The following is a 27407-nucleotide window of genomic DNA, read 5'->3' as shown; positions in this document are numbered from 1 at the left end:
GAGCCTGCGGCCTACCTGGGAAGACGATGCACGTCCCCCGAGTAGGGCTCGTACTTGTACTTGATGACGTGCCAGTCCGAGTTGTAGGTCTTGATGCACTGCGAAAGCGGATGGAGGCCAGATTGTGACAGGCGGAAAGAGAGAGAAAGAGAGAGAGAGCAACGGTTCGGGAGCACGGGCAGTCACCGTGTGCCACGGTGATGAGATGTTAACTCCCTCGCCTGGTACACAGGAGGTCGTGGGTTCGATCCCGACCCTGACGCCTGCTGTATAGTTGGAGTCTGCGTCTCTCTCATCATCATCACGGTGGCTAGGAGATGTTAACTACCTCGCCTGGTATGAAAGAGGTCGTGGGTTCAATCCCGACCCTGACGCCTGCTGTATAGTTGGAGTCTGCATCTTTATCTCATCATCATCACGGTGGCTAGGAGATGTTAACTCCCTCCCCTGGAAGGCAGGAGGTCGTGGGTTCGATCCCGACCCTGACGCCTACTGTATAGTTGGAGTCTGCATCTCTCTCTCATCATCATCACGGTGGCTAGGAGATGTTAACTACCTCGCCTGGTATGCAGGAGGTTGTGGATTCGATCCCGACCCTGACGCCTACTGTATAGTTGGAGTATGCATCTCTCTCTCATCATCATCACGGTGGCTAGGAGATGTTAACTACCTCGCCTGGTATGCAGGAGGTTGTGGATTCGATCCCGACCCTGACGCCTACTGTATAGTTGGAGTCTGCATCTCTCTCTCATCATCATCACGGTGGCTAGGAGATGTTAACTACCTCGCCTGGTATGCAGGAGGTTGTGGGTTCGATCCCGACCCTGACGCCTGCTGTATATTTGGAGTTTGCGTGTCTATCTCTCCTCGTGGTGGCATGGATTTTTCTCCGGGTCTTCCAGTGTTTCCCTCCACATATATAATCAACGTGAGCTCAGAGTATTTGGCTGCTATAAAATTCCACACGACAATGAGCCACTTCGTTGAGAATATCATTTGTGATAGCCAAGTCGCTTCTAAGCCCCATTAAATAGTTCAGCCTTACACGTTCTACTGAACTGGTTAAATGTCTACAAAGAGTCTCGTACACCATGCAGCGGCCGATGGACCGCCGACCGCGAAGCCCTGAGATTTTGACCTCATAGTACTGCCATCAGCTGGAAGTATCAGCTGGTAGCATCAGCTGGAAGTATCAGCTGGAAGTATCAGCGTGGTAGCACTGCCATCAGCTGGTAGCACTGCCATCAGTTGGTAGTACTTCTATCAGCTGGCAGCATCAGCTGGTAGTATCAGCTGGTACTATCAGCTGGTAGCATCAGCCGGTAGCATCAGCCGTTAGCATCAGCTGGTAGCATCAGCTGGTAGCATCAGCCAGTAGCACTGCCATCAGCTGGTAGCATCAGCCGGTAGCATCAGCCGGTAGCATCAGCCGGTAGCACTGCTGACGATGCCGTCGTTGGCCTCACCTCGCGCACGAGGAGGCTGGTGGCGTCGGCGCCGTCCAGCTCCGGGACGGCGGAGCGCAGCGTCCTCCGCTCCCGGGGCTCCGTCGCGGGCTGCGTGGCGACAAGGGGTGGTGGGGGGGGTGGTGGGGGTGGTGGGGGGGGTGGGGTGGTGGGGTGGTGGGGGAGTGGTGGTGGTAGGGGGGTGGTGGGGGGGTGGTGGTGGTGGAGAGGTGGTGGGGGGGTGGGGGGGTGGTGGAGGGGTGGTGGTGGTGGGGGGGGGGTGGTGGTGAGGAGGTGGGGGGACGGGGACTCACAGTCAGCGAGCTCCTCTTAACCCTTCCCCCCCCCCCGTTCCGATGAGACACGTGAAACGTCATCAAGATTTTCTTCCGACGCCGTTCCGATAACGTACACGTCCTAAAATAAAGTAAAGTCATTTCTCACATTAACATCACTCCGTTTATGACCCTTGGGCTACACCCATTTTAAACCTTTAAAACAGCCTGCCTCAGCAGCTTTCCCCCTCTGTTTTCCTCCTGATGACGGTCGCTTGTGTTGCGATCGAAACGTCGTAGTTTCCTGCTATTTCCTTCGAACCTATCTACGTGACTTTACCGAAAGACCCAAATAACATAAAGTAACTTCATCGGTTCGTCTTGAGGTCGGTGCGACGTACCGAGCCTCCCCACAAGGGCACGTGGGAGGGCGTGCGGCACGGTTCGGCGCCAGCTAGCGTAGAGTGCGGCGGTCGTGACGCTGCGGTTCTCTGCGACGAGTAACGACGTCTTCAAGAACGACGGCGCTACGACGCCTCTCTGCATGAAAGGCGGACGAGCCGGTACGGCCTGGGCCGCACACGAAGCTTCGCCTGTAAGGGGCGACCCTCCCGGTCGGTCACCATCGGCGGTCGGTCGCGAGGCGAGTTGCGAAGCGATTCCCTCTCACCGGCTTCGCTGGCCTCGATGTGTTGGTGAATCTGGTGTCATTGCGTTGATGATGATGCTCGTTTAGATGTCAATTGTGTTGTCAATGAATCTGACGTGGTGATGCTGATGCTGCTGGTGCTGTCGATGCTGATAATGAGATGCTGATGCTGCCGATACTGATAATGCTGCTGCTACTGATGATTCTGATGCTGCTGATGATTATGCTGATTATGATGCTGATGATGCAGCTATATGTGTGTGTGGGGCAGGCTATGGGGAACGGTGGCAAAGCAGTTAGAGCACTACGCAACGAACCCTGCGACCTGAGTTCCAGTCTCGCTCACGGCCAAGACCAGTGACGATCGTGTGAACTGGTCTTGGGCCTCCTCTATGTCGACCCAGCCTCAAATGAGTACTTGGTGCGGTGTGTAACCATCGCCACCCTGGGAAACAAAAGTCGCCCGGGCGTGGTGCTGGCCACCCACCCCCTCGTGTGCCGTGCCGGCCGTCATAGGTGTTGCTACTCGCTAACAGCACTTGCCCCAACAGTCTGCGAAGGCTACATGGGGGATCTTTGCCTTTGGGGCAGGCTTACCGTGACGTCGTCCTCCGGGAAGAGCACGAGATGCCGTAGCTCCTCTCCCTCGGCGGAGTCGCCCAGAGCGCCCACCACCCTCTCCACCACGCCCTCATAGTCCACCAGCTCCACCTGCTGGGCCTGGGGAACAAAGTGGACACCATCATCGTCTACGTCAGCATCACCATCAACACCGCCAACAACACCGCCACCATCATCGTCACCATCAACACAACCATCAACACCGCCACCATCATTGTCACCATCAACACCACCAACAACATCGCTACCATCATCATCACCATCAACACCACCCCAACAACACCGCCACCATCAACACCACCAACAACACCGCCACCATCATCGTCACCAACAACACCGCCACCATCATCGTCACCATCAACACCACCAACAACACCGCCACCATCAACACCACCAACAACACCGCCACCATCATCGTCACCAACAACACCGCCACCATCATCGTCACCATCAACACCACCAACAACACCGCCACCATCAGCGTCACCATCAACAGCATCACCATCAACACCACCACCATCAGCGTCACCATCAACACCACCAACAACACCGCTACCATCATCGTCACCATCAACACCACCATCACCATAAACACCATCACCATCAACACCATCAGCGTCACCATCAACACCGCCACCATCAGTGTCACCATCAACACCACCCCAACAACACCGCCACCATCAACACCACCAACAACACCGCTACCATCATCGTCACCATCAACACTGCCACCATCAGCGTCACCATCAACACCGCCAACAACACCGCCACCATCATCGTCACCATCAACACCACCATCCCCATCAACACCATCACCATCAACACCATCAGCGTCACCATCAGCGTCACCATCAACACCACCAACAACAACACGAACACCGCCAGCGTCACCATCAACACCACCATCACCATAAACACCATCAGCGTCACCATCAACACCACCCCAACAACACCACCACCATCATCGTCACCATCACCATCACCATCAACACCACCAACAACAACACGGACACTGCCAGCGTCACCATCAACACCACCAACAACAACACGGACATCGCCAGCGTCACCGTCAACACGAACAACATCAACACCATCAGCATCACCATCAACACCACCATCACCATCAGCGTCACCATCAACACCACCAACAACAACACGGACACCGCCAGCGTCACCATCAACACCACCATCACCATCAACACCATCAACACCACCATCAACAACACCGCCACCAACATCAACACCATCAGCGTCACCATCAACAACACAGACACCGCCAGCGTCACCGTCAACACGAACAACAACAACAGCATCATCATCATCATCGATGGAAGGCCCCAGAGGATCAGCTGGTGGCAGCCGATCCCACATAAGGGCACCACGGTCCATGCGCCTGCACAAAGATTCCCCCGTGTGGCCTCAACAGACTGTTGGGGCAAGCGCTGGGCCAGCACCACGCCCGGCCGCCTTTCTCTCCCCAGTGGCGATGTTTTCACATCGCACCAGGTACTACTTTGAGGCCGAGTCGACCTAGGGGAGGCCCAGGACCGGTTCAAATGATCGTCACCGGCGTTGGTGGCCGTGAACGGGAATCGAACTGGGCTCGCCGGGGTTCGTAGCGCTGACCGCCACGCTACTGCTGCTACTCGGGCGCTCCTGTGAAGGCCGCAACGACACACGAGGGGGGGTGGGTGGCCAGCACCACGCCCGGCCGCATTTGTCTCCCCAGTGGCGATGTTTTCACACCGCATCACGTACTTATTTGAGGCCGAGTCGACCTAGGGGGAGGCCGGGGATTCGTGGCACGGCGCAGCGCACGCGTGGCGAGCACGCACATTCACCGGACAGTCACCATGCCACTGGCACGGTGGTCACCGATGACGCCACGAAATTTCCAGCTGCGGTTTGCCTCCCACACTCGGAACACGCGTGTTCGCGTGTCCGCAGGGACGCGCACACGCGCTAGTTTCCCAGACTTTTTGGGCAAGTGCTGTTAGCGAGTAAGGCACCGATGAAGGCCGGGCGGGTTTGACAACAACCACGGCCGCCCGTCCGCCTTTGTCTCCCCAGCGGCGATGTTTCACACACCGCAGCATGTACTCACTAGGGTGGCCGTGAGCGGGAATCGAACTCGGGTGGCCGTAGTTCGTAGCGCAGGGTGCTGACCACTGCTTAGAGGTCGCAACCGGGTACCCGCTACCCGTACCCTACCCAATACCCGGCTACCGGGCACCCGTTTGCGACCCTGGTGCGGCCGGGTACGGGTAGGCCGTGAGTCACTGGTGAGTAACCGTTTGTCACTCATTTCCCAACGTCTTGTCTCTTCTCACAATTCAAGTTCTTAGAATCAACCCACCCGCGCCTGCAACATGGCTTCATCCCAGAGGTCGCAATCAGGTACCCGATACCCGTACCCGGCCGGCCGGGTACGGGTACGGGTAAGGAATCAAAACCCGTTTGCGACCTCTGCCACTGCGCCACTAAAGTTTCCGGGAAAGCATTTGTGTAAACTTTACATAAGTATTCAATATTTGATTCTCAAATGCAGGATTCGAGTGTGCGTGCGTGTGTGTGTCGTGTGTGTGTGTCGTGTGTGTGTGTCGTGTGTGTGTCGTGGACGTCGGAGAGAGCTGGACGAATCATGACATCACAGCAGCAACGTTTTCCAGGCAGCATCACTGCTCGTGGAATATACATGGCAAAGGATGAAAAATAAAGAGAAGGTTTTAACCCTTTTTGCCCACCGTACCTCTCTTCATTATTGACAACTTTCAGCTCAGCACACGGCAGGTGCCTGCGCAGCGCGACTCACGACCTCCTCTCGATACCAAGATCCAGGATGGTCATCGTGTCTATGCGCCGCTTCTCGGTGGCAGCCCCAACAGTCTGGAACGCCGTCACCCCTTTGCACATTCGCAGCATCACCTCAATCGCTTCCTTCAAGAGACACTTAAAACTCACCTATACAAGCCACGTGCTTTCGAGCGACTCTGAGCTTGGCTCCGCGCCTCTGAGTTGCGGCCGTTACGTCCGCAAATTTGCGCGCGTTATAAATTGCATTATTATTATTAAGGTGTTCAAACAGCAAACGGATATACCTTTTGCAAGGAATCAGAAAATGGCAAAGACATCGAACGCCTTGAGGTCACACTCACGTGCCGAGTCTGACCTTCAATTGAACGTTCAGGATTTTTCCGACCAATCCAATTTCACATTCACGCTGTGGCCGAACTCACACAAACACAACCTTTGTTTTTCGATATAAAGCTTTCATGACTGGAGACGAAGTGCCACCCGCTTGGGGTGAAAGCCGAGAGGGGGGAAGAAATGAGGAGCCACGCGCATTTGTCAATACCGCCGTGTGTGTGTGTGTGTCCTTAAACATACTTGCTTATAAAACAGGCGACGTTTCGAGCAATTGACCCCCTGTCTTCCTAGCACATAGATAGGTCAGAGAGGTAGAGTGGATCGAGAGTTGGAAGCGACACTTTTTGCCACGGGGTAGGTGGGAGAGTGTATGAATGTAAAAACTTATTTCGCTCCGTACGTAGCCAACCGTGCTTATCGGGGGTGCGGGGGAAGGACAACAAACTAAGGGGCCGTCCATAAATGACGTCACGCGATTTTGGACGATTTTTGACCCACCCCCCCCCCCCTAGGTGCGTGACGTCATTTATGGACGGCCCCGAAACACAAAAAGCAGTTCTAAAGAAATGAGTTTTCAGTCGAGATGACTCAAGCGTGCATAGCTCCCAGTGTCTTCCTAACATGGGAAGAGCGTTCCAGACGGCCCGCAGAAGCGCATCGGAAAGCGCCACGCGATGCGGTGAGCGTTTTGGTTTGAGGGCCGGACAAAAGGCCGCTGCTGCTGCTGCTGCTGCTGTGAGGGTGACCAGAGTTCGCGTGACGATGGTTTATGTTTCCTGATGAAATCAGCAAGGTGTTTGTGGTTCGTTTGTGGCGAGCGCTTTGCGTGTGTGTGTGTGATGAGTGGGCGGGTGGGTGAGTGTGTGATGAGTGGGTGAGTGTGTAATGTGTGTGTGTGATGAGTGTGTGTGTGTGATGAGTGTGTGTGTGCGATGAGTAGGCGGGTGAGTGAGTGTGTGATGAGTGAGTGTGTGTAATGAGTGAGTGAGTGTGTGATGAGTGGGCGGGTGTGTGTGTGTGTAATGAGTGAGTGTGTGTGTGATGAGTGAGTGGGTGAGTGAGTGTGGAATGAGTGGGTGAGTGTGTGATGAGTGAGTGAGTGTGTGATGAGTGGGTGGGTGAGTGAGTGTGTGATGAGTGAGTGGGTGAGTGAGTGTGTAATGAGTGAGTGTGTGAGTGTGTGATGGGTGAGTGAGTGAGTGTGTGATGAGTGGGTGAGTGAGTGAGTGTGTAATGAGTGAGTGGGTGAATGAGTGTGTAATGAGTGAGTGAGTGAGTGTGTGATGAGTGGGTGGGTGAGTGTGTGATGGGTGAGTGAGTGTGCAATGAGTGGATGAGTGAGTGTGTGATGAGTGAGTGAGTGTGTGATGAGTGGGTGGGTGGGTAAGTGTCTAATGAGTGAGTGGGTGAGTGAGTGAGTGTGTAATGAGTGGGTGAGTGTGTGATGAGTGGGCGGGTGTGTGTGTGTGTAATGAGTGAGTGTGTGTGTGATGAGTGAGTGGGTGAGTGAGTGTGGAATGAGTGGGTGAGTGTGTGATGAGTGAGTGAGTGTGTGATGAGTGGGTGGGTGAGTGAGTGTGTGATGAGTGAGTGGGTGAGTGAGTGTGTAATGAGTGAGTGTGTGAGTGTGTGATGGGTGAGTGAGTGAGTGTGTGATGAGTGGGTGAGTGAGTGAGTGTGTAATGAGTGAGTGGGTGAATGAGTGTGTAATGAGTGAGTGAGTGAGTGTGTGATGAGTGGGTGGGTGAGTGTGTGATGGGTGAGTGAGTGTGCAATGAGTGGATGAGTGAGTGTGTGATGAGTGAGTGAGTGTGTGATGAGTGGGTGGGTGGGTAAGTGTCTAATGAGTGAGTGGGTGAGTGAGTGAGTGTGTAATGAGTGGGTGAGTGAGTGAGTGTGTTATGAGTGAGTGTGTGATGAGTGGGTGGGTGGGTAAGTGTGGAATGAGTGAGTGGGTGAGTGAGTGAGTGGTAGGTGAATGAGTGGTAGGTGAGTGGTAGGTGAGTGAGTGGGTGAGTGGTAGGTGAGTGAGTGGATGAGTAGGTGAGTGAGTGGTAGGTGAGTCTGTAGGTGAGTGAGTGGTAGGTGAGTGGGTGAGTGAGTAGGTGAGTGAGTGAGTGAGTAGGTGAGTGAGTGAGTGAGTAGGTGAGTGAGTGGGTGAGTTAGTAGGTGGGTGAGTGAGTAGGTGAGTGAGTGGTAGGTGAGTGAGTGGGTGAGTGAGTAGGTAAATGAGTGAGTCTGTAGGTGAGTGAGTGAGTGAGTGGTAGGTGAGTGGGTGAGTCTGTAGGTGAGTGAGTGAGTGAGTGGTAGGTGAGTGAGTGAATCTGTAGGTGAGTGAGTTTCCACGCAGATCCGTGGTGGGGGGTGAGTGGGTGAGTGAGTGGTAGGTGAGTGGGTGAGTCTGTAGGTGAGTGAGTGAGTAGGTGAGTGAGTGGGTGAGTCTGTAGGTGACTGAGTGGTAGGTGAGTGAGTCTGTAGGTGAGTGAGTGAGTGAGTAGGTGAGTGAGTGAGTGAGTAGGTGAGTGAGTGAGTGAGTGGTAGGTGAGTGAGTCTGTAGGTGAGTGAGTTTCCACGCAGACCCGTGGGGGGGGGGGGGGTGGTTTCTTCCCGGGGAAGTGCTCCCCGCTCTCGTTACCACTCCGTTTCCCTCCGCAATCACGTGGGCCCCGAACAGGAAACCCTTGGTACAGTGAGCCCCTTCAATACGCTTACATTCAATTTAACGGCTCATAATCCATATTTACCGTACATGCATTGCATTGTTGATTTGAGGGAGGGGGAGGGGGGGGTGGTGGGGTTTATTTTTAAATCCTTTATATTAAGTTCACTTGCTTGCTTGCTTGCGCGCTTACGACCGTGCAAATCTTTCGGTCGTTTTTTAACCCACTTCCCGTGATCCAATCGAGCTGACATTTTGCACACAGACTCGTCGTGCGTGACAATTTATTTTCGTGAGAAAAAAATTCCAAAATTTTCCACTTTTTAGGGAAAAAAAATGTCATATTTAATTTAAAATACCAATGTGATAAAAATGAAACTCTTACTCAAGAAAAACAGAAATGAATAATAAAATAAAACCGATGCCACGCATATAAAGGAATTATAGTGAAAAACTTTGTTTTTACGGGTTAATTTTTTCGGAATCAAAATACTGATACCGGCAGGAGGAATCCAAAGAGCTATAAAGCTCTTTGGTGTCACAGATGTCCGGTAGAGGCCACGGGATCAGAACGTTGCCAACAACAAACACGACAGCGGTGCAAAGCGCAAGAGAGTTCAACAAATCACCAAAACGCAAACAAATGCAACACTAAACCACCCCTATCCTAGCCCCACTGACGTATTAACTTTATTTTGTTTCAAATAATAATATAGAGCGACACCGAAGAGGTGAAAGTAACGAAGTGGTGCTGCACAAGTAACGAATTGGCACTTTCTGTTTACGTGACAAACCGTACTAATCGGCTGTGTCGGGTGGTGGCGGGTTTAACAACATATTTATATTTACGCGATCTAACCCGCCAAAAAAAACCCTCTATGATGGTGAATTCATTATATTTCTACTTTTAGCTCTGCTGCAGCACCTCGTGACTCTTTCCGGGTGATGGACGCTTCCAAATGACGAGTTACTATTTATTATTAATTTGCAACGCGCACAGTTTTGTTACAGGTAAAACAAACACAAAATAAGAATTGATTTTTACCCTTACTGGCAATAAAGGGTAAAGCCTATTCTTATTTTTTTCATACTTGGACACTGCCAAAAGCAAAGGTCCCACACATTTCACCCCTTTGCGACTCTGGGGGGTGCCCAGGCTGAGTCAGGGCTAGTGACTGCCGTCCTGACGTGCCGAGCCACCCATGGAGGTTATTGAAAGTTGAGGTGAGGGGCAGGTTGAGATGCAGCGATTTTTACATTCCACACTTCAGGAAAACCCCGTTCTTTTGTGCATGCGGGGTGGGGGGGGTCCCTGCTCTGAGCTCAGAGCCTCGTGTTTTCCTCTGCTCCAGGATCTCAAGTCGGTCGACCCTTCTCCCAGCTTCGATGTCAACGAGCGTAAACCATCAATCACGTGACCGCCGGTCATCCTCGCAGCGGGTTTTGGCGATCGATCGAACAAAATGAGGGTCGCCGCGTCGCGCGCTTTCAGACGCGCTTCTGCGGCCGTCTGGAAAGCTCTGCCGATGTTAGGCTCATCGGATTTCCTCGACCAGTCGAAATCAACATTCTGACTCCCTCCTCAGGCCCGGCTACACAGATGGGAGCAGCCTGCGGTGGCTAGGAGATGTGTACTCCCTCGCCTGGTATGCAGGAGGTCGTGGGTTCGATTCGAACCCTGACGCCTGCTGTGTATTTGGAGTTTGCGTGTTTCTCCCACCCCCCCGGGGAGGGAAAGTGTCTGACGCCGATTGGATTGGAGAAAGCCACGGGCCTAGGCTATGGTGGATAGGAGATGTTAACTCCCTCGCCTGGTATGCAGGAGGTCGTGGGTTCGATTCGAACCCTGACGCCTGCTGTGTATTTGGAGTCTGCGTGTTTCTCCCACCCCCCCCGGGGAGGGAAAGTGTCTGACGCCGATTGGATTGGAGAAAGCCACGGGCCCAGGTTATGGTGGATAGGAGATGTGAACTACCTCGCCTGGTATGCAAGAGGTCGTGCGTTCTATCCAGATCCTGACAATTTGGAGTTTGCGTGTCTCCCTCCTCCGTGATCGCGTGGATGTGTTCCTCCGGGTTCCTCTGGCTTTTCCCTCCACATTTAGAATCAACTTCACGCGTTCAGAGTATTTGGGCTGCTTACACATTTCCACGCGACAATAAGCCACTTCGCTGAGCTATCATGTGATCGCCAGGTCGCTTGTGACAGACAGATAGCTATTCAGCTCAAGTTGGCCTTACCTGGTCAAAAGAAAGAGTTTAAAATTGGTGGTGAATTTGACGCTGCTACTGCTTTCGCGAGGATGCAATTCCACAACGATTTGTGGAGCAGCCACGGAGGTAGCGGCGCTCTCTGTGAGTCGAGTCGAGGGATGAGCTCCTGAGTTGGTGTCTCGTGGGGGTTGACCGAGGCCCGTGGTTGGAGGAGGACCGACAGATTCACGTGGAAGGCCGTGGACTCCAGCGCAGAGATGACGGGACGGCCGTATTGAACACTCGGTGATGCATAGCTTTCGATTTAAAGCTTTCGTGACTGCAGGGATTCATATTCTTCGTTCTTTCGGTAAAGTCACGTAGAAGGGAAATAATAAAATAATAAAAATTAAACATAATATGATAAAATTCTCACGACGTTTCGGCCACAACGCAAGCAGCCGTCCTGTTCTTCACCTGAGGACGGCTGCTTGCGTTGTGGCCGAAACGTCGTGAGAATTTTTGCTGTTCCCGAGAGTATAGATCTCAATGTTTCGGCCGACAGGCCTTGCTCAGGAAATGTTTGAGGTTCGCAGCCTTTTTGGAAGTGATGTCACATTATAAAACTAAACTTTTTTCTATTTTACCGGGTAAGGCCCCACTGAATTATGTAGCTCTTTTTCAGAAGCGACCTGGCCACAAGTGATCGCTCATCAAAGTGGCTTATCGTGGTGTGGACATTTATCGAAGCCAAATACCCTAAACGCACGTTGCTAAACGTGGAGGGAAAAACCGGAGGACCCGGAGAAAAATCCACACGACCACGAGTCGAGAGACACGCAAACTCCAAATATAGAGCAGGCGTTTGGGTCGGGATCAAACCCACGACCTCCTGCATACAAGGCGAGGGAGATAACATCTCCTAACCACCATCCACAAATCCGTCCCAGCCCCCCTCCACCGACCCTCTGGCACCGTGTCACGCTATCCCGACACATCAGGCAGCCGGTCTCTCCCCCAACCCCCCACAAATTCGCGGAACGTCTTGTTGGAAACCACGTGGGCTGGCTGGCTGTGTGTGTGTGTGATGGCTTTTTTTTTGCCGGCGGCGTTATCGCATTTTGAGGGGAGCCCAGGTGTTTCCTCCAGCGCCCGACCGCCCCGCACTCTCACTGTAACTTTGTGACTACGCGAGTAACCGCACCGTTACCGGGAAGCAAGAGGCCGATTCGCTGGCACACGAAGTAAGAGCCAAGAGCCAAAGCGGAGGGTCTGGGAAAAGGATTTTTGGGGGATTTCGATCGAGAGAGTGACCGGGGGGGGGGGGGTGCGGGGAGGGAAAGTGTCTGGCACCGATTTGATTGGAGAAAGCCACGGGCCCAGGTTATGGTGGATAGGAGATGTTAACTCCCTCGCCTGGTATGCAGGAGGTCGTGGGTTCGATTCGAACCCTGACGCCTGCTGTGTATTTGGAGTCTGCGTGTTTCTCCCACCCCCCCGGGGAGGGAAAGTGTCTGACGCCGATTGGATTGGAGAAAGCCACGGGCCTAGGCTATGGTGGATAGGAGATGTGAACTACCTCGCCTGGTATGCAAGAGGTCGTGCGTTCTATCCAGATCCTGACAATTTGGAGTTTGCGTGTCTCCCTCCTCCGTGATCGCGTGGATGTGTTCCTCCGGGTTCCTCTGGCTTTTCCCTCCACATTTAGAATCAACTTCATGCGTTTAGAGTATTTTGGCTGCTATGAATTTCCACACGAAAGAACCAAGAATATAAGATGATAAGCCACTTCGTTAAGCTATCCTTTGTGGTCAGGTCGCTTCTGAAAACAAGCAACATATCTTTCGGTAAAGTCACGTGACTTTACCGAAAGAACCAAAGAGTATGGATTCCTGCAGTCACGAAAACTTCAAATTAAAAAAAACGTAGTTTAGGGCATTTAATTTCGATTTAAAGCTGTCGTGACTGCAGGGATGCATCTTCTTGGTTCTTTCGGTAAAGTCACGTAGAATGGAAACAATAAAAATAATAAAATGAAACATAAAATAATTCTCACGATGTTTCGGCCACAATGCAAGCAGCTGTCATCAGGTGAAGACCAGGTCTGTCGGGGAGACAGCGCCTGAATGAAAAAAGGTTAGGGCATTTACTCATCAATTGCAATGCCATAGGCTCGTGATGTTTGAACCACACGTGTATTCGTCAATGCTTTCCGCATCGCTGTGATGCTATGACTACGCTTGGAGTATTTGGCATGATAAGATAGAAGCCGCTTCGTTGAGCGATGATTTGTGATAGCCAGACCGCTTCTGACAAAAGAACTTCATCCCCTTGTAGTGACGATTGACGCTTTTTGTCCTCTGCCAACGGAGAGCTGAATGGCTATTCAAACGAACTTACAAACAACAAAAAAACGCCTGTTTGTGCTTCCTTACAGCTGTTGTCATATCGAGGACAGAGGCACGCAGTTCCTGCCTGTACGTAGGATGAACTGCTACCGCAACGTGCGTAGCCAACCGTGCCAATCGGAGGTGCGAAATACCTCGCCGTACCCGACAGAGCTCGAGAGTGAACCGGCCAGGGGAGATCACGATCCAGCCCTCACCGATTCGCTCCGGTCGCTCGCTGTTTACACAACGCACCGGGCACTTAATTGAGGCCGAGTCGACCCAGGAGAGTGCCCAGGACCAGTTCCAGATAATCGTCATTCGTGTTCAGCGTGAGCGGGAATCAAATTCGCGTCGCCTGACAGTACTGTTACTTGTTGTGTCGACTTCATTGACTCCTACAGCCACATCAATGACTCCCCCCCCCCCCCCCCCGCCAATTGTCAAATTGTAGCTCCAGCCAGTGTCTCTATAACTGGTCCTGGACCTCCCCTAGGTCGACTCAGCCGCAAATGAGTACCTGGTGCGGTGTGTAACCATCGTCAATGGGAAGACAAAGGCGGCTGGGCGTGGTGCTGGCCACCCACCCCCTCGTGTGCCATGCCAGCCTTCACAGATGCTCGCGAACAGCACTTGCCCCAACATCCTGTGAAGGCTATATGGGTGATCGTTGCGTGGAGTGGTGGCGCAGTCGTTAGCACACTGCCCTACCGAAACCGAGCGTACCCGAGTTAGATTCCGACTCACGACCAATAACAGTGGCGAATTTTCGAACCGGTTCTGGGCCTCCCCTAGGTCAACTCCGACGTAAACGAGTACCTGGTGCAATGTATACATTATTACTGGGGAGACAAAGGCGTACGGGCGTGGTGTTGGCCACCCACCCCCTCGTGTGCCGTACCGGCCTTTATAGGTGCTTACTAACAGCACTTGCCCCAACAGTGTGTTGAGGCTACACGGGGGACCTTTGAGTGGCTTCCTGATGCACAAGGTTTTTTGGAGGTCAGTTCGTTGTCTTTCCACATTCATATTTACGCGATATAACCCCCCAAAAAAAAACTCGATTATGGATAATGTTGGTCGCGAATGCCTATGTGCGAAATTACAGCCGACTGGTTGGCGGACTGAAATACGTACCCGGCAACTTGGGTTCGATTCCTGGCCATGGTCAAGGTCAAGATCAGCAGCGAGAATGATCTGAACTACTGACCCTGGGTCTCCCCCGAGGACGAAGCAGCCTCAAAAAAATATGTCCCGGGTACGAGGGTTAAACGTCAGCGCTGGGGAGACAAAGGCGGCCGGGCAGACGTAGTTGTCTATCGACACCGGCGCGCTGTGGAGGCCACGCTGGCTTTAACAGGCGCTGCCTGTGTGAGCACTTGCCGCAGCAGTCTGTGTGTGCGTGTGTGTACAGCATACAGACTAAAGCCATTTAATGTTTGTATGGATGTACAGTAATCCCTCGCCACTTCGCGGTTCAAGTTTCGCGGCCCCAGTGCATCGCGGATTTTTCGAACTGATTTAAAGGCCTCATTATACCTGTGCAGTAACACCATCATCATCATCATTCTTCATCACATTCATCGAACTGCACAGGTCTGTCATCGTCGTCATTGTCATCGTCATTGTCATCGTCGTCGTCGTCATTACTGGAGTCAAGTCTCAAGATACTACTGTCATTGGTGAGTGTAGAACACCATAATACGTATCGTATGAGAGAGAGAGAGAGTGAATGTATAATATTAAGGTTTAAATAGATTTAAGTAAAATATATATATAAAGTATAAATATACATATTTTAAACATTCTGGTACCCACACACACATATACGGAAATTCCTAGGGGGCCAATCCTACTTCGCGGATTTTCACCTATCACGAGGGGTTCCGGTCCCCATTAACCGCGATAAACGAGGGATCACTGTATGTTAAACGTATTTCGCAGCGTACGTAGCCAACCGCGCTAATCGGAGGTGCGGGGGAAGGACAACAAACTGAACCCTGAAAGGCAGTTCTAAAGAAATGCCTTTTCAATCTGGACGATTTAAAAGTGCGTAAGGCTCCCTGTGGCATCCGAACATCGCCAGAGCTTTCCAGACGGCCGCAGAAGCGCGTCTGAAAGCGCGCGATGCGGCGACCGTCATTTTGTTCGATCGATCGCCAAAACCCGCTGCGAGGATGACCAGAGGTCGCGTGTTTGATGGTTTACGCTCGTTGACAACGAAGCGGGGAGAAGGGCCGACCGACTTGAGATCCTGGAGCGAGGCTCTGAGCTCAGAGCAGGGACCCCCCCCCCCCCCCATGCACGAAAGAACGGGTTTTTCCTGAAGTGTGGAATGTAAACATCGCTGCATGTCAACCTCCCCCTCACCTCAACTTTCAATATCCTCTATAATAGAGGATTTTTGGGGGGTTAGATTGTGTAAATATAGATGTGTTGTTAAACCCGCCAATCAGTAAGGGTCGTCACGTAAACAGAACCTGCCAATTCGTTACTGGTGCGTCACATCTGTGTGTTGGACAGTAAACCCACAACATTGCTGAACTAGTTCCGAATTGCCACTTTCTGTTTACGTGACAAAGCTTACTGATCGGCTGTGTCGGGTGGTGGCGGGTTTAACGACACATTCAAATTACTCGATGTGACCCAAAAAAAAACCTCTCATGGATATTGGTCGCGAGAGCCAACGTTTCAATACCCTACCTACAAATGTCTGCAAAACTCGATTCCGTTTCTACCAATAGTTATGTTTCCTCGTTCTCTCCCTCAAAGGGCGAACATTTGTGAATAGCCCATCGTCAACTTCCTCAATGCCTCTCCATGTACCCACTGCATGGCTATCACGTTTTCAATCAAGTCCGTTTGTGTTCTGTTTCCCCCCAAATTAAAATTTTATTTCCCTTCTTTTCGCGCGGAACCTTTTTCACGGTTTTGTACGGTGAAATCTTTAGACTCGCGTCTTTATAAGTGCAGCCTGTTCTATAACGCGGTGTATGCGTTCCTGAAAAAAACGCGTTATGGGAGAATTTCATTATAATAAATAATGTATAATATCAGGGGTAAAGCAGAGTCCGCTACAATGCGGTTTATGCGTACGCAGGCCGAACAAAGACTGAGGCGCGTGGGTAGCATCTAGAAGCATCCAGCAGCATCCCAGTGCCTTGTGTGACGATGCTACCCCAAGGCAGCCGTTACGACCGCTTAATCCGACTCGCGCGACGTCGTTCCGTTCACTCGATCGCGTTACATCTGATTCGCAATCCGCGTTATGTAAAAAGCAACGTGTTTCCGAACACATTCGTCGCGTTATATCCAATTCACGTTATGAAAGCCGCGTGAGTTGTAGCAGAACTGACTGCACCGTATATCGTCTTCCTCAACCAGTAGTTTCAGCCAATTAGCCGTTTGCTCGATAACCTTGAATGCACTAATCCATTACTAAAAAAAAAAGTAACGTCTGTTACACCGGTTTTTTTACCGTGAGAATAAAGTCGATTTTAAGATCGCCATTTGGGGCTCCATGCTCCAGATGCCTTCTTTAAACAATAACAATGTACTTGTTCTTTTATTTTATGGCTGTGATTTCAACAAAAAAAATGCTCATCTTTCTCTTTTCTCATTCCAGTGACAAACGTTGCCAATTATATTCTCTTTCCGACAGCCCTGTTCTTCACCTGAGGACGGCTGCTTGCATCGTGGCCGAAACGTCGTGAGAATTGTATTTTATTATGTTTTATTTTTATTCTTTTATTATTTCCCTTCTACATGACTTTATCGAAAGAACCAAGAAGATGAATTGTATTCTCGTCCCTGCAAGTTATAAAGTACATGAAAACTCGGATCATACTGGATATTCTTTATGGGTTACCATAAGACAGACAGACAAATGGAGCGGCGGGAGCTAGTGTATCATAAATGCTTTAAACCTCGGTGGGAAATGCGTGAACATTTTTTAAATCCCAGAATTTTAGTGTAACTTCATCTCCGGGGTACCGTTCAAATCGTGTGGCTGGCACGTCTGTGACAAAGCATTGCTCACGAGTCACAAGGGGGCACGGGCTGCCGTCCGCTCACACGAAGAGCGCATTCGTCAAATACCTGCAATGCGCCATGTGAAGTTTGCAGTGATATCACTTTTCCACTGTTCGCTATCAGATTTCACCATCTGACGATTGTCACGGAATCAGCTTCCTGTAGCTTTTCATTTGTAAGTGAACCTGGCATTTGTGTTGACCTGATTGTGTGCTGTGCTGTTTCTCTTTTAACTAGCGCCAATAAAGATGCTTTTTTTTTTACAATTTATTCTTCCGCATTTCACACAACCTGCCCATCGAGTCCTCTAATCATTACAACTTTACAATCTGTGTAAAAATGCAACTCGCGTGCTGTGTCAGGTACACATTAAGCAACCAAATGTTTCACTGAACTCCAAAAATTATTATGCTGCATAAACCACCACGCCGTCAATTCCTCCGAAACGCATTTTTCACTCCGCCAACGAAACGGACGACAGCTTTTTGCGCGTAACTCTCAGGAATTATTTTTCGATTTAAAGCTTTGGTGACTGCAGGGATTCATCTTCTTCTTGGTTCTTTCGGTAAAGTCACGTAGAAGGGAAGTAATAAAATAATACAAATAAAACATAATAAAATAATTCTCACGACGTTTCGGCAACAACGCAGGAATCAGTCCGTCAGTCGGGGAAAAAAAACCGAGCTGAGCAATGGTAATCGCGATAGACAAATACACGCTGAGAAACCCGCGATGATATATTTCCACGCGTCGCCAGTGCCCAGCGGTGGCGCGTTCGTCCGCTCGCCATCGCAGAGGTTTCTCAGTTCGAATCCGGCGGTGGCCCCTGATTAATACCGCGCTGCGCGCCGTCAGCAAATGTACGCGCCGCATGCTGCACAATGGACATTCGGGATCGCCCGGCATGATGTTGCCAGAGCGGGCCGGCCATTGCGTGCTGGGGTCAGAGTTCACATTGGCCAAATTGCACGGGGAGCAATTGTTGCCTCGTTGCCGTGAAGGTTTGGAGAGGCCACTCCTGAACAGAGTCACGAGACTCGCTGAGGCTTCCCTGTGCAAAGCAGCGTTAATAATAATGACGAGAACATAAACCCAGGTGCTCCGTCCCAACGTGTCACCACTGGACTGACAGACCACAACGGCTCACAGTTCTCCAATCTCCCTCCAACCGCAATGGTACAACAAAATGAAAACGAATGGATTCGGCCCGACCCCGTACAACTCATCTCTACTGGGAAGACCACTCTGCCCACTGCATTAGCCGCCTCAATTATTAATCACGCCTCTATTTTTATACTCTTGGCTCCGTGTGGCTGCGCGACGCTACCCGGCTTGAAAAAAAACCCGCGACTTTCTATCCGCGAGCGCCGATTCTCTGCGGGCGGGTAACCTTTAACGCGAGCGCAGGAAAACCCAACGGGGGAGGACACGACCTCCGGTGCGTCCAGTGCGTTTGAACGGTTGGCTACGTACGGTGGGAAATAAGTTCAACAGGCGTACATACAATGACACGGAAAGCTGCCATCCAGACAATCAGAGGAGGACCCGGAATATTTGCCGATCCTAGCCAAGGTGGCGCAACGAGTAACGCTCGTGCCTCACAGCAAAGAGGGCCATTGTTTGATTGCCAACGCGGGTGCCCTTCTGTGTGGTGTTTAAATGTTCTCCAGTTTCCTTCCATTGCTTGAAAAAAATATAATTTACATTCCTTGCATATGGCAGCAGTATGTTCGGGAGCTAAGTACCAATGTCGAGGTCTGCTAGCCATGACGAGGGCACTTCAGGAGAGAGGTTGTGAACATTTGCTATTCCTCATCCATTGAAGGAGCGTATACTGCAGGGTGGTCCAGATGTGTTTTTTTTTATCAAGGTTTAAAACAGAAGTGAATATGCAAAGGAAAAACATGTCAGGGCTCAATTCATCAGGGGGTCAAAGGACATCTGGAACACCCTGTCCGGCGGTTTACGACACGCTCCACAGTTTGGGTTGCATTGTCACGGTGGCACCATGGACGCGTAGAGGACGGCGTTAGCTGCGTTTAAGTGTGACACGAAAGCGCATCACAGGCGGGCCACTACAAGTCTACCGCTAGAAGCCTACCGCTAGAGGCCTACCGCTAGAGTCCTACCGCTAGAGGCCTACCGCTAGAAGCTTACCGCTAGAGGCCTACCGCTCGAAGTCTACCGCTCGAAGTCTACCGCTAGAGGTCTACCGCTAGAGGCCTACCGCTAGAGGCCTACCGCTCGAAGTCTACCGCTCGAAGTCTACCACTAGAGGTCTACCGCTAGAGGCCTACCGCTAGAAGCCTACTGCTAGAGGCCTACTGCTAGAAGCCTACCGCTAGAGGCCTACCGCTAGAGGTCTACCGCTAGAGGCCTACCGCTAGAAGCATACCACTAGAAGCCTACCGCTAGAAGCCTACCGCTAGAGGACTACCGCTAGAGGCCTACCGCTAGAAGCCTACCGCTAGAGGCCTACCGCTAGAGGCCTACCGCTAGAGGCCTACCGCTAGAAGTTCTACTGCTAGAGGCCTACCGCTAGAGGCCTACCGCTAGAAGTCCTACCGCGAGAAGTCCTACCGCTAGAGGCCTACCGCTAGAGACCTACCGCTAGAAGTCCTACCGCTAGAGGCCTACCGCTAGAGGCCTACCGCTAGAGGCCTACCGCTAGAAGTCTACCGCTAGAGGCCTACCGCTTGAGGCCTACCGCTAGAAGTTTACCATCTCCCACCCATCGGCCCCTGCCGTGAAAATATTGACTCGTGGTGCGCGTGAGAAGCACGCACACTTCATGCGTGTGGCATGACATGCCGCTAACACGGAAGGTGGCCCGCGGTCGAGACTAACTATGAGGAGGCCACTGGGAGCTATGCACTTTTTAAGCCGAAATTTAAAACTCGTTTCTTCAGAACTGACTTTTTGTACTTAGTTTGTTGTACTTCCCCCGCACCTCCGATTAGCACATTTGGTTACGTACGGTGCAAAATAAATTCAACATACATACAAACAGACTGCAGTATTATCCCAGGAGCGGGGCGACCTTTCTACGTGTAATCCCAATTGAGTAATCTTGGAATTTGGAAATATTTGGACCATTATGCCCGCGCACAACGGCTTGTTAGTTTCGAAACAGATGACGCGCGATATTTTCTCGTTCAACACACACAGGGTAATAACCAAGGCGGCCCGACGGGTTTGAGCCACGGACCTCTGTGACGAGCGGTGAGCGTGCTTCCGCTTGGGCCGTGCCGGTTACCTGTACCTCGGGGTAGCAACCCACGGGAGAATGCCAACTCCAGATAAGCATGCGGCCTGAACTCCTTTTCACCTGCTAATCGTCACCAGCCCTCTCACTCCACCACAGCCACACACGCAACCACACTCTCAAACATATACATGCAAACAAAGATCCCCCGTATAGCCTTGACAGACTGTTGGGGCAAGTGCTGTTAGCGAGCACCTATGAAGGCCAGCACAGCACACAAGCGGGTGGGTATCTCTCCAGTGGCGATGTTTGCACACTGCACCGGGTACTGATTTGAGGCTGAGTCGACCTAGGGGAGGCAGGCCCAGGACCGGTTCAGATAATCGTCACTGGTGTTGCCCGTGAGCGGGAATCGAACCCAGGTCGCCAGTTTCATAGTGCAGCGCACTAACCGCTACACCACCGCTAAAACATTCACACAAACACACACACACCGCTAAATTGTAATCTCCTCTCTAACAGATACGGCACAGCAGCGAGTGCTGTTACATTTATATACCGTGCAGCAGTGCGCCCCAGCGGCAGGCGATCTATTTAGCTTTGGAAAGAACTTCAGGGAGAACCTGGAGAAAACCAATGCAGAACTGGGGAAGAGGGTAACAAAATCCACACAGAAAGGTGTCAGTATCAGGAATCGAACCCAGGACCTTCTGGCTGCGAGGCACGGGCGTCACCACTGCGTCAGCCTGCCCACCCAAATGTAAAAAAAAAACTTTCCGTCGTTTGTATTTTGTTCATGACGTGCCCTCTCCCCCTCTCTCTCCTTGATATATCTACGTCACTCTCCTGCCGCAATGAGTTTGGAAGCTCCTGGTTGCTTACCCCAATGCTGCCATGAAATTCTTAGCTTCCTCGACGAACTCAAGAGTAAAAATGTGTCCAGGTATACGGCATAGTCCGTGCAAATTTCACCTCGCGATCGCTGGGGGTCCACAGCCAGGCGGTAATCCGGCGCTACCGGCAATCGCCCATGCTCTGCCATCCTCTACGTATGTGCCCGAACCTCCTCCGTATTTGGGGGGGGGGTCGTAGAATTGCACGAGGACCCCCGGCGTGGTCGCTCGCAGTCCCCCACGGGGGGCTCGACTCGGTGTACTCACGTCCCGAGCGGAACTCTGGAGTACTCGCGGTGTACTCACGTCGGAGCGTGAGACGGTGTACTCACAGAACTCCGGTACTCACATCAGAGCGTGACTCTGTGTCGTAGAGGAGCAGAACCCAGTGTACTCACGGAACAACTCAGTGTACTTACAGAACGCAGTGACCGCACGTTGGAACGGAACTCAGTGTACTCACGGAACTCAGTATACCCACGAAACTGAGTGTACTCACGTTGGAGCGGAAGTCAGTGTACTCATGGAACAACTCATTGTACTCACGTTGGACCAGAAGTCAGTGTACTCACGGAACAACTCAGTTTACCCACGAAACTGAGTGTACTCACGTTGGAGCAGAACTCAATGTCCTCACAGAACAACTCATTGTACTCACGAAATTGAGTGTACTCACGTTGGAGCGGAACTCAGTGTACTCATGGAACAACTCATTGTACTCACGTTGGAGCAGAAGTCAGTGTACTCACGGAACAACTCAGTTTACTCACGGAACAACTCATTGTACTCACGTTGGAGCGGAACTCAGTGTACTCAAGGAACAACTCAGTTTACTCAACGAACAACTCATTGTACTCACGTTGGAGCGGAACTGAGTGTACTCACGTCGGAGCAGAACTCAATGTCCTCACGGAACAACTCAGTTTACTCACGTCGGAGGGAAACTGAGTGTACTCACGTTGGAACGGAACTCAGTGTACTCACGGAACAACTCAGTTTACTCACGGAACAACTCATTGTACTCACGTCGGAGGGAAACTGAGTGTACTCACGTCGGAGTGGAACTCAATGTCCTCACGGAACAACTCATTGTACTCACGTTGGAGCAGAAGTCAGTGTACTCACGGAACAACTCAGTTTACCCACGAAACTGAGTGTACTCACGTTGGAGCAGAAGTCAGTGTACTCACGGAACTGAGTGTACTCACGTTGGAGCAAAACTCAATGTCCTCACGGAACAACTCAGTTTACTCACGGAACAACTCATTGTACTCCCATCGGAGCGGGACTCATTGTACTCACGGAACAACTCATTGTACTCACGTCGGAGCGGAAACTCAGTGTACTCACGTCGGAGCTGAGCACCACGGAGGGCACGACGGCGTCACGGCGGAGCGACATGCGGTCCCTGTGCCCCGTGAAGGAGGCGTCCCTCTTCACTCGCCGGGTGGACATCGCTCACGTCTCCCAAGCGCGTCTCCCGCACACGCTCGTGCCTCTCGCCAACTCACAAACAACGCTCCTGCTCCTGCTGCTGCTGCTGCTGGGGCTTGGGCTGGGTTTCCACGGCTTGCTCGCGTGTTTTTATTGTCTTTCATAAACCGGGTTTTCGCTCGTTCTTTTTGTTGGTGGGGGGGGTAGAGGGGGCTGGGGTTTGGTTCGTTCGCTTTTGGTTTGTTCCCCCCCCCCCTCCGCCCCCTCCGCCTCCCCCCGGTTACTGAGGGGTTGGCGCAAGAATCGCCGCAGCCGCCGCCGTCCGAAACTGAAAGTTTGCAACGGGAAAGAAAAACAAAAACAAAGGCGCGTTGTTACGATGACCATCTCAAACGGGCAGTCACACACGGGGGCTGTAAAGGTCGAAGGGCAGCCCTAGTCGCAGTGGCTTGCTCACGACGCTGCTGGCAGAAGGACCTCCGCGCGGGCGTATTCTAAACGAAACTTTTATTTTATTTGTAACCAGGTAGGGCCCCCCCCGCTGAGTTGCGTAGCTCTTTTTCAGAAGCGACCTGGCTACCACAAATGAAAGCTCAACGAAGTGGCTTGTCATCATCACGTGGGCAATGTAGAGCAGCAGCCAAATGCTGCACTCGGGCGGATTCTAAAACTAAACAATTTTTGTTATCTTCTTGGTTCTTTCGGTAAAGTCACGTAGAAGGGAAGTAATAAAATAATAAAAATAAAACATAATAAAAAATTCTCACGACGTTTCGGCCACAACGCAAGCAGCCGTCCTCAGGTGAAGACCAGGTCTGTCAGGGAGACAGACCTGGTCTTGCGTTGTGGCCGAAACGTCGTGAGAATTATTTTATTATGTTTAATTTTTATTATTTTATTACTTCCCTTCTACGTGACTTTACCGAAAGAACCAGGAAGATGAATCCCTGCAGTCACGAAAACTTTAAATCGAAATTTAATTGTTGTTATCTTACCAGATCAGGCACGCTGAGCTACATAGCACATTTTTTGAAGTCCAAATACTCTAAACGCACGTGGAGGGGGAAACCGGAGGGCCCAGAGAAAAATCCACGCGACCACGTAGAGAGAGACACGCAAACTCCAAATATACAGCAGCAGGCGTCAGGGTCAGGATCGAACCCACGACCTCCTGTACACCAGGCGAGATGTCTTGAGAGCAAATGGGGGGGAGGGACACCCATGTTTTACCCCAACACACGCAAGTTTCCAACAACAACAACAAATATAAGAGTTAAGCAAGCCAATAATTAAGCAAATATCGATTTATGATCATTCATTACAACGTTCCCAAAATAATCCCTGCTTTGTCTAGGGCACCGATGCTCAGCGGCCATATGTTATGATTGTTTAATTGTGCACAGTTACAAAGAATACTATACTTGTGAATAATTCATCATGGCATCAGTAGCCAAACGTGGCTGTGAATTTCAAATGAATGTCAACTGTCAAGCCGCGTGCGATATGATAATCATGACAATCCACGTGTGCGACTGTGTGTGTGTGGTGGGGGAGGGGCAGTAGTGGAGAGGTTAGCGCACTGCGCTACGAACCCGGCCACCCGAGTTCGATTCCCGTTTCCGGCCAACACCAGTGACGAACCGGTCCTAGGCCTCCCCTAGGTCGACTCAGCCTCAAATGAGTACCTGATGTGGTGTGTAAACATCGCCACTGGGGAGACAAAGGTGGTCGGGCGTGGTGCTGTCCACCCACCTCCTCGTGTGCCGTGCCGGCCTTCATAGGTGCTCACTAACAGCACTTGCCCCAACTGTCTGTTAAGGCTATACGGGGGATCTTTGTATGTTGAACTTATTTCGCACCATAACTATCCAACCGTGCTAATACGAGTTGCGGGGGAAAGACAACAAACTAAACACAAAGAAGCAGTTCTAAATAAATTAGCTTTCAATCTAGCTGATTTAAATGTGCATAGCTCCACTGGCTTCTCACTGTCAGAAGGAAGAGCGTTCCAGACGGCCGCAGAAGCGCATCTGAAAGCGCCATGCGATGGCGATGACCGCCGCGTTTGTTCGAAGGCCACCAGCCAAAAGCCCCCGCTACTGCTCCTGCGATGAGCGGAGTTCCCTTGATGATAGTTTACGCTCCTTGTCGACAGCGTTGCCGGTACGTTTCGGCGTCGCCGTGTTTTGTTTTATGTCGCTGGGCGAGCGGTGGCACCGCGTGCGTGGCGCGCGCGCGTGTTAGCCCCAGGGAGGAGCCCTCCCCTGTGCCAAACACGCGACCACACGTTTTGACTCTCTCCCCCGATTGCGCTTTCACAGCAGCAACAGAGCAAAAGCTTCCCCTGTCTTTTTGTTTTTACGATCAGTGGAAACAAGAAGATGCTCGGTGTAGTCGGCAAAATATGGAACGCTTCACGAATTTGCGTGTCATCCTTGCGCAGGGGCCATGCTAATCTTCTCTGTATCGTTCCAATTTTAGTATATGTACTGCCGGAGCAATCACCCGCCTGGTGTAGCTGTCGAGTGTGCAAGCGGTGTAGAGGACCCCAGGTGCCGGGCTACGAGCCGGGGATGAATTTGACATGGGGGGAGCGGTGGGAGAAGTCCAAATCCATGGCTTACACGAGAGCCCATGCCACTCAGCGCACTACAAAGATCCCCCGTGTAGCCTTCACGGACTGTTGGGGCAAGTGCTGTCATCGAGTGGCACCTGTGAAGGGCGGCACTGTGGCACACGAGGGGGTGGGTTGGCCAACACCACGCCCGGCCGCCTTTGTCTCCCCAGTGATGATGATTACACACCGCAACCAGGTACACATTTAAGGCCGAGTCGACCTAGGGGAGGCCCAGGACCGGGTCAGATAATCGTCGCCGTTGTTGGCCGTGAGCGGGAATCTATTTCGGGTCGCTGGGTTCACAACGCAGATCGCTAAGCGCTACGTCACTGTTGAAAACCACAAATGCCTCTTTACATTTTTTCAAGAGGCCATTTACAGCGCCAGGTGTCACCGATTCTACCTCACCTCTCCGTCACCTCCGATTGCCACGGTTGGCTACGTACCGCGCTCGAAAGAAGTTCAACACAGCCAGCTGGCACAATTCTTACACGGATCTGCTCTGAATAGCCTCATCATCATCATTCAACCACCACGACCACCATTGTAGGAATCGCTCAGTGTAGACAGGTTGGCACCTGTCCGGGTTTGGCCAGGTACAGTAAACCAGGTACAGTTCGGAGAAGTGGCATCTGTGCTAGGGTGGCGGTAGGAATTTATTCGTGCCGAGATCCTGCAACGGTCATTTGGGTTGAAGCATATTTGCAGGAACACCGCAGTTATGGGTTTTTGTGATAAAAGCCTGAGAAGTATTTCTGGGTTTTTGGTCTAAACTGAAAACAAAAAAAATGGACGGATGGATATCCTCCTCGCAAGTGAATTACTCACGCGCACCAACCGTGAGTATTTCATCGGGAACCAGGATGGAATAGGTACAAACGTGTTGTTGTTGTTGATGTTGTTGTTAAATCCCCCACAACATTAAAATAGCCGCGTGCGCCGTGTAACCGTGAGTCGACGCTGTGTAAATATTTGAAGGGCCCAACGAAGATCAGTGGGGGCCCATTTTTATCCCTTCTTGTTGCTGCTTCTTTTGACAACTCTAAGGTGAGGGGCGGTGGGGGGCGGTGGGGGGGAGCAGTGACACATCGAGGGACGTGAGCGAGTGACTTTTAAGTTCGTGTGCCTGAGACTCCGTCGTCGCCCTGCCCTGCTGAAGTCGCACGAAGTTCGCGGGGCGGCTGAGTGTCATGAAGGCCTCGCCCTCAACGCTTGCCCGAGGCTAACCCCCACCAACACCCCACCACCACCACCCCACCACCAACACCCCACCACCACCACCAATCCCCCACCATCACCAATACCCCACCAACACCCCACCACCACCCCACCACCACCAATACCCCACCACCACCAATACCCCACCATCACCAATCCCCCACCAACACCCCACCACCACCCCACCACCACCAATACCCCACCACCACCAATACCCCACCACCACCAATACCCCACCACCACCAATACCCCACCACGACCACCACCCCACCACCACCACCCCACCACCAACAATACCCCACCACCCCACCACCACCACCACCCCACCACCACTACCCCACCACCACCACCCCACCACCACCGTACCACCACCACCGTACCACCACCACCCCACCACCTCCAATACCCCACCACCACCACCCCAAAACCACCCCACTACCACCCCACCACTTCCTAATACTGCACTGCTGTACATTTTCAATACTGTACAGGATGGTCCAGATGTATTGTGACCCCCCCCCCCCCCCATTTCATTATTATTTAAACATTTAAATTACGGTTTATTTAAAACGGAAATTTATATACGAAGGAAAATTTAATGTTAGGGGTTTAGTAATTGGGGGGGGGGGGGGA

The 27407-nt window shown here is 51.8% G+C and overlaps 1 protein-coding gene and 1 non-coding gene across 2 annotated transcripts in view; both read right to left on the bottom strand.

The window, feature by feature from the left end:
* The window catches only part of LOC133357452 (dedicator of cytokinesis protein 9-like), a 172587-nt gene that overhangs the window by 117171 nt on the left and 28009 nt on the right, over positions 1 to 27407 (bottom strand). The window contains 3 exon segments of the mRNA XM_061575397.1: positions 16 to 98; positions 1467 to 1556; positions 2967 to 3089. Of these exon segments, the coding sequence (XP_061431381.1) occupies positions 16 to 98; positions 1467 to 1556; positions 2967 to 3089 (296 nt within the window).
* Positions 25338 to 25444, bottom strand: LOC133357645 (U6 spliceosomal RNA). The gene has a single exon (XR_009756985.1). It is a non-coding gene; the product is annotated as a U6 spliceosomal RNA (small nuclear RNA).

The sequence above is a fragment of the Lethenteron reissneri genome, chromosome 58 (assembly GCF_015708825.2).
Source record: "Lethenteron reissneri isolate LAM-NWPU_2019-01 chromosome 58, ASM1570882v1, whole genome shotgun sequence".
Taxonomy (NCBI): domain Eukaryota; kingdom Metazoa; phylum Chordata; class Hyperoartia; order Petromyzontiformes; family Petromyzontidae; genus Lethenteron; species Lethenteron reissneri.
The sequence above is the reverse complement of the archived record's forward strand: the minus strand, read 5'-3'. Positions and strand labels throughout refer to the sequence as shown.